General features: G+C 37.7%; 1 protein-coding gene and 1 pseudogene across 1 annotated transcript; both read right to left on the bottom strand.

Annotated features, from left to right (window-relative positions):
* Positions 1-3575: 3575 nt before the first annotated feature.
* LOC149020632 (F-box/kelch-repeat protein At1g23390-like) lies at positions 3576-5187 on the bottom strand (annotated as a pseudogene).
* Positions 5188-8035: 2848 nt separating this feature from the next.
* LOC149020631 (F-box/kelch-repeat protein At1g23390-like) lies at positions 8036-9865 on the bottom strand. The gene has a single exon (XM_089146955.1). The coding sequence runs from the start codon at positions 9748-9750 to the stop codon at positions 8506-8508; it is 1245 nt and encodes a 414-aa protein (XP_089003081.1). The 5' UTR covers positions 9751-9865; the 3' UTR covers positions 8036-8505.
* Positions 9866-15598: the final 5733 nt, after the last annotated feature.

The following is a 15598-nucleotide window of genomic DNA, read 5'->3' as shown; positions in this document are numbered from 1 at the left end:
AGAGGATCGAGTATATTAATGGTGGGTGGGTAGGTAGCGGGTGGGAGTTCCATAAAAATGGAGTTGGACAAATTAAGGAACAAAGAAAGAAAAAATGGGCCAAGGAAAAGCCCACACCCTTGGATGGATCCACAAAGGGAGCAGCAAGCAAAGCAATTTCAAATTTCAATCAGTCAATTGGATTGGATTTGGACCATACACACACACAATATTAAACATAACATTGCCGTGTCTTGACCTATTCCCTATTCCCTATTCATTTTCATTATTTATTTATTTATTTATTTATTATAGTTTTGTTGTTATAGTTTGAATGGTATGTGACAATTAAAGTAGCTAATTATTAATTAAGGTGATGATCGAGGAGCATTGCGGATGATAAGCTGGCCTTACTGATCTGCATCTACATTTTACACCACACGTACCCTGGCCCCTGCTGCATGGGACGCCTTACTTACAAGTCTTCAACGTACCTAATTCAACATCACATATCTCGGCCGGTTTTTAGATGAGATAATCTCAAACGTGCTGACCATCATGCTGCATGTACAATGGGTATGGATAAACATTATACATATAGAAAAAAGAAGAAGAGAGACCAACATCATCAAGTATTGTAATTCGACCATCCCTATTAGTTGGGATAAGCTAGGTTTACTTTATTTGACATGGCATATGGGACTCATATTCAAGAGGATAATATTGGCCAGAGTTTCATTAATTTATTGGACAATAGTTATTAAGGCATAGCGAGACAACTAGACAGGGCAACTCAAGTACTCAACCCCGTCTCATCTCAATGCAAGTAAGCATAAATTCTTCGAGCATATTACAAGTTTACAAAGTACTGACTAATATATTTTACTACAATCTAATAATAATAATAAAAATATTGATTATGTCTAATATAAAAATATATCGTATTTTACTTTAAACCTTACTTGTGTCTAATATAAATATAGGTCGTATGGTGAAATACTTTAAAGCTCGCTTGCGGAAGATCCAGGTTTTCCTCCCAAGAAATATAGAACAAAAAGGGAGTAAAAGCTAATGGGGGAGGGGGGCTGGGAGAAAGAAAAAAACGAAAGAAGAGGCTGCTGGGCATGTCAAGTCGCTGGCTACTAGGTACTACCCTAGCAGCTCGGATGGCAAACGCCAAAAGCCAAAGACTTTTCTTGTCTTTAAGCGGAGACCCGTGCGGTGCAGCTCCTCCACACCTTCCTTCCTTTCTCCGTATCATCCACATCCAGAAAACCCCACTGCATTGAAGTGAACGCACCTCTCTCTCTCTCTCTCTCTCTCTCTATAGTGTTCAGAATCAGATCCTTCTCGATCTTCTGGATTGAAATGGATTGATGATTGATGGAGAAGGCTTGGGCATTTCATTTTCTCCTTCTCTTTGGATTGATGATTGACGATTGATGGAGAAGGCTTGGGCATTTCATTTTCTCTTTCTCTTTTAGCTTTTTGACTCTTTGCCATAGCTAGTGACAGCTCGAGTGAAGTGAAATGCTGTGCTGTGCGGTGCCGTCCCTTTCGAATTGAAAGCGAGAGCGACACTTGATCATCCTCCCTCCCTCAATTGTTGGCCTCTGCCTGCCCTCTCATCCAGATCCATCCATCCAACCACTAGTGGGTGGCCGCCAGCTTGGCCCCACATCTTGAATCTCCGTCCTTTCCGGTAGAATCTCACTCTCAATTTTTCTAAACATAAACAAACACAAAAGGAATCATCATCTTGATGATAAGGTGGGAGTTTCATCTCTTCAAAACCACTTGATAAGGTAAGACCAAAGTTGATAAGGTGAGACCATTAAATGTATGCTAGTGAACGTACCACTCTCTCCAATTAATTATTATTATTATTATTATTATTATTATTATTATTATTATTATCATTTCTACCATTATTATTATTATTATTATTATTATTATTATTATTATTATTATTATTATTATTATTATTATTATTATTATTATTATTATTTATTTTCTTTTTATGAAATTCATTTAAGAAACAAAAAAACGAGACAAGTTCATCGGAACACACCAAAAGAGTCGTCCAGCAACAGAGTGGTTACCGGCCATGATGTTGAACTCGAAATCGACAAGGCCACATTTCCTAGTTTATCGGCCAAAACATTAGTCATTCTAAGAACATATAGAAAATTACATTTCTCAAATCCAGAAGCTAGAAAAATAATATCGAAAACTATGGGCTGAGCACCCAAAGGAACCGATTTGTTGCTGTCATTTAGGATTGAGATCACCTCTTTGCTGTCTACTTCAATCACCACTGTCAAGATGCCTAGCTCTAACGCTTCTCCAACCCCTTCATGAATTGCCATTGCCTCACCATCCAAAATATCCAAAGGAATTGATTTTGCAAGTAAATAAAGGCTCTCCTCATCTCTTATAATAACACCTAACCCAACAATAACATTCTTGGACTTGTAGTCAATTGATCTTGTCACTATTCTTATTTTTTACGATTGTATCTTGTTCTCATTTTAAGGCAAAATTAAAAAAGAAAAAAAAAACTCTCAGCCTTTCGCATTACATCTCATGGCTTCTTCTTTTCAAATCTCCATGCTTCATTACATCTCATGGCTTCTTCTTTTCAAATCTCCATGCTTCATTTAGCTATTTCCACGAGTGTATTTTTGTTTTAATCGGTGTTTATAAGTACACTACTACATTCATGAATTACGAAATAGAAAAAAACTTATTCTAGATAGAACAAGTCTTTTGCAAACTACATTCCACCAACCACTTTTCTCATTAATTTGTTTTGGAAAATTTTCATCCCATCCTCTTAGTTATCACTTAATATTAAGCCACCTCTAGAGTAATCCAATTTATTAGTCAAGCCCTCTATTACTAATACCATTAAACTCATTTAATTTTTATTTACCTATTTCTAATATTAATCCTACATCCCAAATTTAAAGCACCACTCATAAACTATATTTCTCAAATATTTAGAGGACTTATGATTCGGAGAAAAAGAAGTCAGAGACCATGAATGAAGACAAAGAAATAAGTCAAGCGCATAATTTTTCATTCCAGATTATTATTATTTTTTAATTTAATTTGCGTACGTCTATATTTAAGTGTGACTGCCTAACGACACGCCAAGGTGTGTCATTATATAGGACATATGATTGATAAATTAAATAATTCAAGAATAACATTAATTTTAAAGGATAACGCCAGGTTAGTGTTAGTCCAGAAAATTTCCCATTTGTTTAAAGAATGATCTGTTTTGATAAACGTCAATCAATGCCAGAATTTCTTTCTCCAAAACCATTGCTAACTGCATTATTAATTGTTTCTTTCGCGTTGCAACATAGCATCAACAGATATTGCAGGAAAGGATAGGGAAAGTGGGAAACTACCTAGCGATAAAAAATTATATACACTAAGTACGTACATCAGAGAGAGCTAGCTAACTAACGACTAATCTTATTGCTGCTCTCTAGAGTTCTTTGTGAAACGTCAACCACCCAACAGTCTCCGGATGTCTCCTTCATATTAACGTGCTTAAAATCACCATTGAACGAGGGGTCTGTCTCTGAAATTTTCTACATGCAAGTCACAGAGATCGACATGGATCGATTAGGGAACAGCTACCCCGGCTGGGAGCGATAAAGTAGTGGGATTTGTTGATGAGAACTGACTTCACTTTATCACTTCACAACCCATGCATCTCACTAAGATTCCACTACTGTCGTTAATCTTCGATGATTCTCACCCGCCATGGCCCTCTGAAGGTCATTCATCCCGACTCTCGAGCATGTGAACACGAATCTGTGCATCCCACTCCGAACGTTCGCCATGGGATTCACGGCGCTACCCCATTCACACTTCCCTTCCTTCAATTCGCAGAAGAATATCTGTTCTGGGTTACAAGGATTATAGACGTAGATCAAATTACCCTCCATTGACGCAATTGGGGTCGAGATCCCCGAGCTCGCCGCGTTCTTGAGACTCTGTACCATCGCCGGTGGCATCTCGCCGATCTTTCTGCACTCATACGTGACTTGATCGACCTCCCAGAGCCCCAAGCTTTGCAAATCCTCTGGTTCACCCCTCAGACCTACCAGGATCAACCGGTCGTCGGCAAATCCAATTATGGAATGAAACACTACAGCGTCGACAGGTGCATCGGTGCTCAATACAAGATTGAAAGTGGGTTCCCAGGTTTTAGTCTCGGCATCGAAGGAGCAGATCACATGGGATCGCTTCTCGAGCAGGTAGAGCTTACTGTTGGTGGCGGCGGTGGAGAGCCAAGTGCTGGTGGCGGAGTCCTTGAGCAGGACTGGCATGGACTCACACGCCTCCCATGTTTGGGAACCGACGTCGAACATCTCGACGGCGAGTGGGTCATCGACGAAATCGCAGGTGCCACCGGCGACGAGGATTCGATTGCCGAGGCGTTCGACGATGGGATCCTGACGCCACACGAGTGGCGCTTCGGCCTGGTGCCAGGTGAGATGGAGAGCATCAAAGGAGAAGGAGAAGGATCGAGTGGAAATCTTGTAGAGTAGGTGTTGAGAATGGGAGGAGCGAAGTGCTGGGGAGGAGGAGGAGGAAGTGGTTGATATTCTCGGCGGTGAAGTTGTGGCTGTCGCTGATGTGGATGCGAACCCAGACACGAGAGGCAGGGTCGAAGGCACACGCAGAGGTGATGGAATGGTTACGGTGGTGCAGAACATAGGCGATGAACCATGGCTTGACACGTGGACAAATACGAAGAGAGGTGGCGACGGCACCTCGCCATGACTTGGATACACGAGACGCCGCCACCATGTCTAGCAGGGCAAGGCGGGTGAGGATTGCCTCCAACACATCTCCATAGACGATGGGATTGGGAGCTTCATTTCCATCTTCTCTTCTTGCAGCTTTGGCCATTCAATTCTGTGATTCTTTAATCTTCTGGGCAAACAGAAACAGAGAATTACAACAAGAAGCAGCAGCAGAGGATGCGTGACGATGCGAATGGAGAACGGTAGAGGATGAGAGTTCCTATTTATATAAATGATTTTGGATCTTTATCTCCAAATGAATGGAAAAGTAAAACTGATTGGATTTCCACGTCACGTCAACCTCAATTCTAATTTCCAGTGGAGCCATCTCAGTCACAGTCATGCCACTAGCTGAGCTGAGGACTTCTAGAACCGTTTTATTTTAAATTTGCCCACTTGGCCAGAGAAGAGTAGAAGACGATGCTTATAAATTTCGGAGAGGGAAAGGACAAAGGAAAGGTGAAGAAGCGAGGAAGGAAAAGAAAATGACGTGTTCTTCTAGAAAATGTTTCCCACGCTGCCATCTGGATAACTTCCCACTATGCCGTACCTATTCAGCTATTCCCTTTAATTGGGGAAAGATCATTCAGGAAAATGCGCACGCGTGTCCTGTATCCATTGGATTGGAATCTGACCAGTCGAGATTTCATTTCGACCATTCATTGCTTTAAACCAAAAGATATGACGTGTAGTTGACATCTGGACCCTCGTGCACTTCCTTTTAACGCGTTTCCTTATGTCTTCAGTTCTGAACTTGCTCCTTTTAATGTATTTCTTTTTATAAAAGCAAAAAGAAAAAAGAAAAAAAAAATCTTTCTATTAAAATAAAACAACTCCTCCTATCACATGAGGTATGACAAATGGAAAAATAATATTAGGCTCAGATCTTTCAATTTTTGTGGAATTCTCTTGTAATAGATGGAGACCATCAGAATTGATAAACAACTAATTGAGATTACTTAAGATTAACATCTAACTTCTAAGCCTTCCAGACATAGTCTAGATAATAATACTACATATGATTAGTTTATGTTTGAATCTCCTATTCCAAGGGAGAGGGGTGGACAACTCAGCACCATATAATGGATGTGGCCCCACCTTTGATACCATAAGACTCTCACCTTGTATGCAGTGTGAAACCATCCCTTTTCTCTCTAACTAACAGATCTTTGTAGGCACATTATGAATATTAAGAAATAATATTACTTATCAAATGAGGTATGTCAATGGAAAAAATTAATATTATAGTCATTCTTTTTGTTAGGTAGAGATTAATATTTTTATTTTACTTAATATCCGTCATTCTCGTACAAAAGTATCTCAAAGTGATTGCCTGATTGGCATATGTTTACCTAAACATATATCTAGTGGATCCTGAGTCCAAATTCATGGAAAATTTCCAAATGATGATTGATGTAGGAAGCTTGTGCATTCAATATAGTATATCATTTGTCATTTTTTTTTATAAAAAAATATTAATATAAACGGTGAAAAATGATTGAAAAACTTAAAATATAAAATTAGAGATAGGTAGGTATTATTAGAAAAAAAACATAAAAATAAGATGGAGATAAATTAGACATTTGACAGGACTATATAGTAAACAAAGTACTTGAGAGAGGGGATGCATGCAATTTCATCTCACTTCTATTGGCTGAGTTAGAATAGGGCTTGGGTTAAATTGTAAAGTGTGAGCAAACCAGAATTACAGCATCAAAAAGTATACATGGCACCATGGTGAAGTATTTGTCTCATCCAACGCATCTTTCTTTGTCACGAAATTCATCTTAACCTTAATAAGATATCTTAACATTTTCTCTTTTTTTTTTTTGTTAATTAGATATATGAATTGTTCCATTACACCCTTAACTCCATAAGGTTAGTCTACTTCTAGAGAAATCCTAGACCTTGCATTAAGAATAAGGGATCTCAATCACCTAATTAAATTTTACTATTGTTTTAGTGTGACGAGTGATGTTTGACTCTTCATGTTTCGTGTTCTCATAAGTACCCTTCCAAAAAAGTCATTAATTTGACCTTATAAGGTGCTGACAATGGTGATAACAATAGACATACAAACTTTCTTAAACAATAACTAAATATGTAGCACAAGGGCTATGTTTAGACGTCAAGAAACAATATAACATAATAAACATAACTATGAGGACATATTTTTGTTTTTATCTATGTCTCCTTTTTTTTATATTTCTTGACTAGTAGCCTGGAAAATTTAATGGCTCGATATATTGTCTAAATCAAGTTCTTTTTTGGGTAAGTGTTTTTTGAGGATAATGAAAAGGCATCCCATTTAAGTATGGATGGAAGAGCTGGTGTGATTTGGCTAGCAAACGGTAAATTTCTCACAGCTAGAGTGAGTTGGTAGAGCTTGTTCCCTAACTCAAGTGGATCTTGAGGCAATTCGTCACATTCTTCATGTGGAAATCAAGAAGGCGATGCTGCACTTGGATTGTTTCCCTATGGTGCAATGTTTATTGGGTGAGGAGAATTCTTTAGATTAGAGCTGTTATGGCTCGGCAAAATTCATTAAATCTTTGTTTGTAATGTTTGATAACATATCTGTACAGTGTGTTCTTAGAATCTATAATGTAGTAGCGGATAAACTTGCTAAACTGTCAACTAAGTCACAAGTACTTTCTACTGTTTGGTGGTTAACCTCTTAGTTTGTATATATGGGATTTTTTTCCCAATCTGGTTTATCAATACAAGTTTTTACTTTGGCAAAAGATAATAATAATAATAATAATTATTAGTAGTTGGGATAAAGACTGAAGCTGGAATTGGATTGATCTTCTTCTTCAATTGCCAAACACCCATCAAGTATGTTGACCTTTGGATCCTAATTAATGGCGTTCAAGCAAGACTCAGGATGCATGGGTAGCACTCATGAAACTATGAAATTTGCATCAACCCTTTTATCTCTTTTTATCAACACCAATTCAAGGAATTCAAACCGTTTCTTTCTTTCTCAAATCCAATAAGGATCAGGGCGCTATTGATTATGCTTATTAAAATTTTGAGATACTTTCAGTTGAGTAAAGCCATACACTGGGTTTACCCAAAGGATTGGGAGACCTTCAATGAACCACATAAACAGCTAGTCTCCTAGTTAAACTCAGATAAAGTTGTTCTGAAGCGTTAAACTCAGATAAGGTTGTTCTGCTTCAGGTCAAATAAATTGTAAGGGATATTAAACAGCTGGGGCTATTATTTTTTGACTGTATGTTGAGGTTGGGTAACAGTTCGGCTCACCGCTTAGCTATGAGGGTCATGTTTTGTTCGGGAAGAACATCTTGGGTCCACTCCGTGGTTTCTCGACCAAGGGTCGGCACCCCCGTGTTATTATAAAAGTCTATTTACCCAAAACAAAGAGGGGAAAAAAAACAAAAGGGTTTACCCCAAAAACGAAGGTAACAAAAACTACACAACAGGGGAAGAAGAAAGAACAGAGAGATCATTAACAGAAAAATGGTTTTTATGCATTTCTTTTAAGCATCACTATCCACCCAACTCTTAGCAGATCAACCTACAATAGTACAATGCCCTTCTCTCTTTATGTTCCACAGGTAGGGAAACAGGGTTATGGTGAGAAACCACCATTACAAATGGAGGCAAGAGAGCGAATTAGCCTTTGGAGTGGACAGTGGATATCTCTGCAACTCAGAAAAGCATCGCTCAGTCAGCGATCAACAGCCCTTGGTTCCGTTTCCACCGTCAATCTTCTATTCCCAGTCGCTATAGCCTTCTGAAGATCACCCATCCCGACTCTGGAGCATGTAAAGACGAATCTGTGTATCGCACCGTGAAGGTTCTCCATCGGATTCATGGCTTTACCCCATTCGCACTTCATCCCGTTCAATTCACAGAAGAATATCTGTTCTGGGTTCCAAGGATTATAGATGTAGATTAAATTATCCTCCATCGATGCAATTGGGGTTGAAAGCCGGGAATTGGCGTTTTTCAAACTCTCCACCATCGCCTGTGGCATATCTCCGATCTTTGTACACTCGTAGGTGACCTGATCGACTTCCCAGAGCCCTAGACCCTCAAAGCCCTCTGGTTCGCCTAGCAGACCCACCACGATTAATCGGTCGTCGGCGAATCCGATGATTGAGTGAAATACAGCAACAGGTGGGTTCGTGCTCAAGACGAGATTGAAAGTGGGTTCCCAGGTTTTAGTCTCGGGATCGAAGGAGCAGATCACATGGGATCGTTTCTCCAGTAGGTAGAGCTTGTTGTTGGTGGCGGCGGTGGAGAGCCAAGTGCTGGTGGCGGAGTCCTTGAGCAGGACTGGCATGGGCTCACACGCCTCCCATTTCCGGGATCTGGTATCGTACATCTCCACCGCAAGTGGGTCGTCGACGAAATCACAGGTGCCACCGGCGACCAGGACTCGAGAGCCGAGACGTGCGACGATGGGATCCTGCCGCCACACGAGCGGCGCTTCCGCTTGGTGCCAAGTGAGATGCAGAGCATCAAAGGAGAAGGAGAAGGATCCGGAGGAGATCTTGTAGAGTAGGTGTTGGGAATGGGAGGAGCGAAGTGCCGGAGAGGCGGAGGAAGAAGGGTTGATTTCAGGAGCGAAGTGGTGGGTGTCGCCGGCGATGTGGATGCGAAGCCAGACGCGAGAAGCAGGGTCGAAGGCAAAAGCAGAGGAGAGAGAATGGTTGCGGTGGTGGAGGACATAGGCGATGAACCAGGGCTTGACACGGGGAGATACACGGAGAGAGGCGGAGACGGCACCAAGCCAAGACTTGGAGACACGAGAAGCTGCCACCATATCCAGCAGGTTGAGGCGATTGAGAATTGCTTCCAGCACATCTCCATACACTGGAGCTTCTTCCAGTTCCAGTAACTGTTTTCCTGCTTCTTCACCATTTCCTCCTTCTTTAAGAGGAATTCTCTTCTTCGCAGCCTTGCCCATTCTCTTTAACACAAATACAAATACCAGAGAATCGATCTGTAACTGTAACAACAGAAAGCAAATTAAGGAAGCTCAGATACTAATAATAAGGAACAGATAAGGATGTTCTCTGAGAAATGTGATGATGCGATGTTGGAAAGATGCTGAGAAGGGCATATATTTATATTACCTTATCTAGGCATCCACGGTCACAAACTCAAGGGTCCCACCAGCTGTGACTTGGGGACCATTTGATCTCTGTCTCAGTTGAGAAGATTCCATCCTTCTAGATACAAATCATACAATAATTTATTTATTTTTTTTATTTTTTTTGGGTAGGAATCATACAATAATATTGATCTTCATGTAAATATTTCTTTTAGGTCTGGCGCTAAATTCTTTAGAAATGAATGATAGAAACATGTATGTTAATCTAGAAACATACCTCCACAATTTTTTCTCTCTTTCTTTCACAACTTGTTTATAGAAGATGGAATTTGAAGTTTACATCTCATCAAAAGGAGGAAGATGATGAGATTTAGGGTTTAACAATGTATAAAATCAATTTAATTCTAGTTGCCACCGTTTAAACCCTTATGGTTAATGACTTAAGTGTCACGTAATAAGATTATAAGAAGCTTCCTCACAATTAATTATTTACACGTCATTTGTATAATCCATAATGAAACTTTTGGAGAAAGAGATGAGATTTTGACAATTCTTAATTGTGACCCTTGTGGGGACCTTTGATCCTCTTTGATCCCCTCAGTAATTTATTATTTTTGTATTTCAAAATATCTAATCGAGATTGCTTTACTTCAAGATATGTGATTCATGTGAATAAGTTTTAAATTTAGAGTTTTTACATGAGTCCCTTCCATTTTCATGAAAAATAAACTGTACTCCCTCTAAAATCAAAACCTTGCAAATACCACCTCTACCTTATATCCTGTTACTTAGGACTGTTATATAATTTTAATATAACCATATTACCTTCAAATATGGTAACGTTTGAATTTCTTATTTTCAAGAATTTTTTACATGAGCCCCCTCCATTTTCATGGGAAACAAGTCGCACCCCCTATAAAATAAAAAACCTTGCAAATACCTCCTTCCACCATTAACCTCGTTACTTAGGAGATTGTAAACTAATATTAGTATGACCATATTACTCCTTCAAATATGGTAATGTTTGAATTTCTTATTTTCAAAGACATACCACTTCACTCTTCACAGTTACTCATGATTCCTTGTAATCTATCATCACCACTCACGATTCCTCGTAATCTATCATCACCACTGCCAATCAACGCCCACAATTACCACCGGAGGGACATTTGAGGAGAAGTAATGTGTACCTCACTTGCATTTCTTTTATTCTTTTCATGCAACGTCTCTTTTCCTTAAGATAAGGTATGCACTGCTTCTCTTCAAATGTTGCTCCGGTGATAATCTTGGGCGTTGATTGGCAGTGGTGACGACATATTATAAGGCATCGTGAGTAACTGTGAGGAGTGAGGTGGTATGGTTTTGAAAATAAGAAGTTCAAACGTTACCATATTTGAGGGTAATATGGTCATATTAAAATTATTTAACAGTCCTAAGTAACGGGGTTAACGGTAGAGGGGGGTATTTGCAAGGTTTTATTTTATTTTAGAGGGGATGGTGCGCCTTGTTTCCCATGAAAATGGAGAGGGCTCATGTAAAAAGCTCTTGAAAATGAAGTTCAAACGTTACCATATTTGAGGGTAATATGGTCATATTAAATTTATTTAATAGTCCTAAGTAACGGGAGGGGGTATTTGCAAGATTTAGAGGGGCGATCTATGCATGTGGAGGGGGTATTTGCAAAGTTTTGATTTTAGAGGGGTTGCGATTTGTTTTCCATGAAAATGGATGAGGCTCATGTAAAAAACTCTTAAATTTAATTATAAAATTATTCAAATGATTGACATATCCTATATTGCCAGCTGCCAAGTGGGTACTTGTCCTCTTTGTTAGTCAACTTCTTAAACAAAGGAAATATTTGTTCTCAGACTCCGTATGATGAAGAGAAATGTAAAACACAGATCTGAATCCATTTAGAAATGAATAGTAGCGACGTGTATGTTAATCTAGAAACGCACCCCCACAAATTTATTTATTTCATAGCTTGTTAACTGAAGAAAGGATTTGGAGTTTTAGACATCAAGAAGAGGAAAATGATGGGATTTAGGGTTTAACAATGTATAAAATCAATCTAATTCAAGTTAACTTAGTCGAACAACGGTTTAATCCGTCATAGAGAATGACTTAACTGCCGGTGAGAATTCAAGTTAATACCATGTAATAAGATTATAAGAAGCATGAGACTCCAAACCAAACCACATAGAGGATTTGGATTCATCACAATTATTTACACGTCATTTGTGTTATCCATAATAAAACTGTTGGAGAAAAAGATGAGATTTCCACGGTTCTTATTTGTGGCCCTTGTGGGACCGTTCATCTTCCTGCAATTTTGATAAACTTTAATTTTAAAAATATTCAAATGATTGACCTACCACGTATTGCCAAGTGGATACTTGTCCTTTGTTGGTCAACTTCTTAAAATAAGAAAATATTTGTTTTCAACTCCATATAAGGGAGAGAAATGTAAAATTCAAATCGCAATCCATATTATGTAATCTTGGAATTTTTTTATTTTTATTATTTTTTTGTATAAACCTTGGAATCCATTTAGTATCTCTGATTTGCTAATTAGGATAGGCATCGATATAATATATACATATCCTAACTCCTAACACCTCTCTCTATATATATATATATATATTATATCTTTTATCTTTATTCTCAACAGTGGGGCCCAGTCAGGGGAGAGTGGGACCACATGCTTTCCATTTGTCCACTTGGTCGGTGATGTGAATTTGTATTTTTTCCTAATTAGACCAATCATCATCAACTTTAGATGGATTATAGCATTTTGATGGATTAATTAGTGATTTGACCATTTTGGCCGGCCTCTTTCAATCCTTAACGCAACACTTGTCATTCCAGCTTTCTTGATTTCTTTCATTATCATCCCAAACAGAACATGAACATGCTTAAGCATAAGCATGCTTAGCTGATACATCTTTGGGTTGATAAAAAGATTAATCTCCTGATGATGTCAGAGATGTTTGCATTTGCATGTATGAAGTCGTCTCACACTTATAGGTGTAGATAAGTTATTTTATCATCCAAAAATTATCATCCAAGCATTGTTGTCCCTTTGATGTCTCAGAAGTTAAATGGATAACTGATCCAATTTATGGATGTACATGAAGTGAAGTTGGATTAACACAATCTTATCATAATTTAACCTCATTTGACTTATCGTCATTTGTGTTCTAGAGTGATCGAAACTCGAAAGGGACAACAAGAAGTCCACTTGACTTCAATCACCAACTAATTTATCTCCCAAAAGGAGTTCTCCAATCTATTTATCATATGAATACAAAATGATAGCTTTTCAATCGACCAAATGAAAAATATGTTATACTCAAAATAAAGCAAAAAAAAAAAAATGATTACAAGTTCTAAGCAACATCATGATATAGTTGTCCTTTTAATATGATCGTCCATGCTAGTAAACTATACCCATGACCTCTTTTATTATGCCAACTACCCTCAACAACATATATTTATGTTTCAAGACGTTTAACATGTTGACCATACAATATACTACCATGGCTACTTATAGTATGTACATCGTAAAGTTGATTAGTAAGATTTCCTCGACAAAGAAAGAAAAATATATAAAGTCATAAGAATAAGATAAACGTCATTTGACATGACTTGAATTGCACCATGGAAAGATTGAAATTCAAGAGGAAAGTCAATCCCCTTGTACACGACATTATAAGAGCAATCGTTGAACTTTCTTGGCTCATAATTAAAAACCTTGCAAACCAAGTTTATGGATATAATTAATTCTTTTTTCACACATAAAAACATATTGTTTGAACTTTCTATTTGACATCTAATTTACAAACCATATACTTATATATTGATCATTTAAACTAAATTAACAAGAGTAGCTTTATGACCATCTAAATATACGTTAGGACTTCGCCTTAGCCCAAAAAACTTCGAACTCTTGACTTGATACCGTGAGGCATTGGTACTCGATACCCAGCCAACTCCTTAAGATTATCAAATATTTTATTTTTTGGGGGGTAAATAATGGAAGACATATAGACTCTTAACATATGTAACTGAGCCAGATTGGATCCAAATCCTCAGCCAAGCCTTGTCCAGCCCAGCCCAGCCCAGCCCACCTGGGTTATTACTTTAGGCAGTGTATTACTTAAAATGTATGTATAAGTTAACAAAGAATTATACTTAAGCATAGCACTTAATATGCTATTTATTATTATTATTTTGGTATATAATAATATGCTAATCTGAAGGCAAGCCATGAGACTAGGTTGTAGAAGATTTTCTTCCTCTATTTGTCTCTAATTGGATGATTATTGCCGTGAAAACTCAAAGCATGAGTGTGAAATAGAGGCAGGGGCAACTAATCCCAGGCCCAGGATGGGTCCAGATCACAGATTGGTGGGCTAATAGATGGGCCCTGGTGGGCTTCAGTTTTCAACATATGTTTTGTTTTAACTAGGAAAGTCTATTTGTAATCTAAGACCGATTACTGCAAAAAAAATGTTTTCATCTGGATCCCTGAGGTTTGGTCTATATCATTTTTAGTATAAAAAAAAAAAAAAAAAAAAAACTGAGGCTTTGCATTTGTCTCCCCTGTAGTAAAGTTGTCAATTGTGTATCGAAACTTTTTAGCTGTATTGAACCGCGCTATCTAAAACCGTTTAACCATGCCGAATCGCATAGTTCAAAATTCGGTACAGTATCGGTTTCAAGTACTCTTATCGTCGGTATGTACTGAAACTGTATCAAATTGGTACAATACCAAATTAAGGGATATAAATATAATTTTACAATTAAAACACTTTACATTTACCTTATCCCTAACTCCTTGTTTCAGTCTTTCGTTTCGTCCTTTGCTCATTTTCTTAGACTTACTTGCTTTGTCTTTGTTAAAATCATATTTTATCAATTGTTTGATTGCAATTTCATTAGGATCTTAATGAACTAATAATAAAAATGGTATAGGTTCATTTGTACAAAAATTGTAGTGCCCTAGATACTGTGTTTAAATCTTTTTCTCGCACCGATTTAATATAAAAACCATACCGAATTGTTTTTGCAAATATCGAAACTATATCGTACCGTGTCAATTGGGTACGGTACATTTTTGGTTTTTGGTATTCAAAGTTGGTATTATACCAAATTACCGAAACTGTACAAATTGACACCCTTACCTTGTAGTGAGGAAAAAAAAAATCAATCTAACGACAAATTTTAATTTTCATGACCAAATTGCCCATATTCCTTTTTCTAATTTGTGTTTTTTACAAACACACCCCATTTTGACACAAAATTCGAGACTCCCCTTTGGTTCAAAACTTAAAGATAGGTCTTCCAATAAATTTTAAATTATAACCAAAACACCTTTATATGTTAAAAGAACTCAAATACCCCTGACTTTGAATCTTATTTGTAAAAGTTAAGCCTTAGACAGACATCCATCTTCCTCATTGATTGAGTTGAGCAATCGAAGATGAAGGACCTCACTAGTTTACTGGTGATGACATACTTAATTTATTTTTATTCCATAATTTATTTTTGACAAAATTCATCAAAGGATTTTTCAATCTTTACCAATAATGAATTCTTGTACTTTATTTCTTTTAAATGGGCATAATAGAAAATGGGAATTGATACAAAAAAAAAGCCTAAGACCTACTTTACAAATTTTGGACTAAAGGGATGTTTC

This window comes from Hakea prostrata, chromosome 3 (genome assembly GCF_041222555.1).
Source record: "Hakea prostrata isolate BN-2017 chromosome 3, UWA_Hpros_2, whole genome shotgun sequence".
Lineage (NCBI taxonomy): Eukaryota > Viridiplantae > Streptophyta > Magnoliopsida > Proteales > Proteaceae > Hakea > Hakea prostrata.
The sequence above is the reverse complement of the archived record's forward strand: the minus strand, read 5'-3'. Positions and strand labels throughout refer to the sequence as shown.

Excerpts from the sequence above, each read along its gene's own strand:
- LOC149020631 (XM_089146955.1), bottom strand. The coding sequence starts at position 9,750 with ATGGGCAAGGCTGCGAAGAAGAGAATTCCTCTTAAAGAAGGAGGAAAT.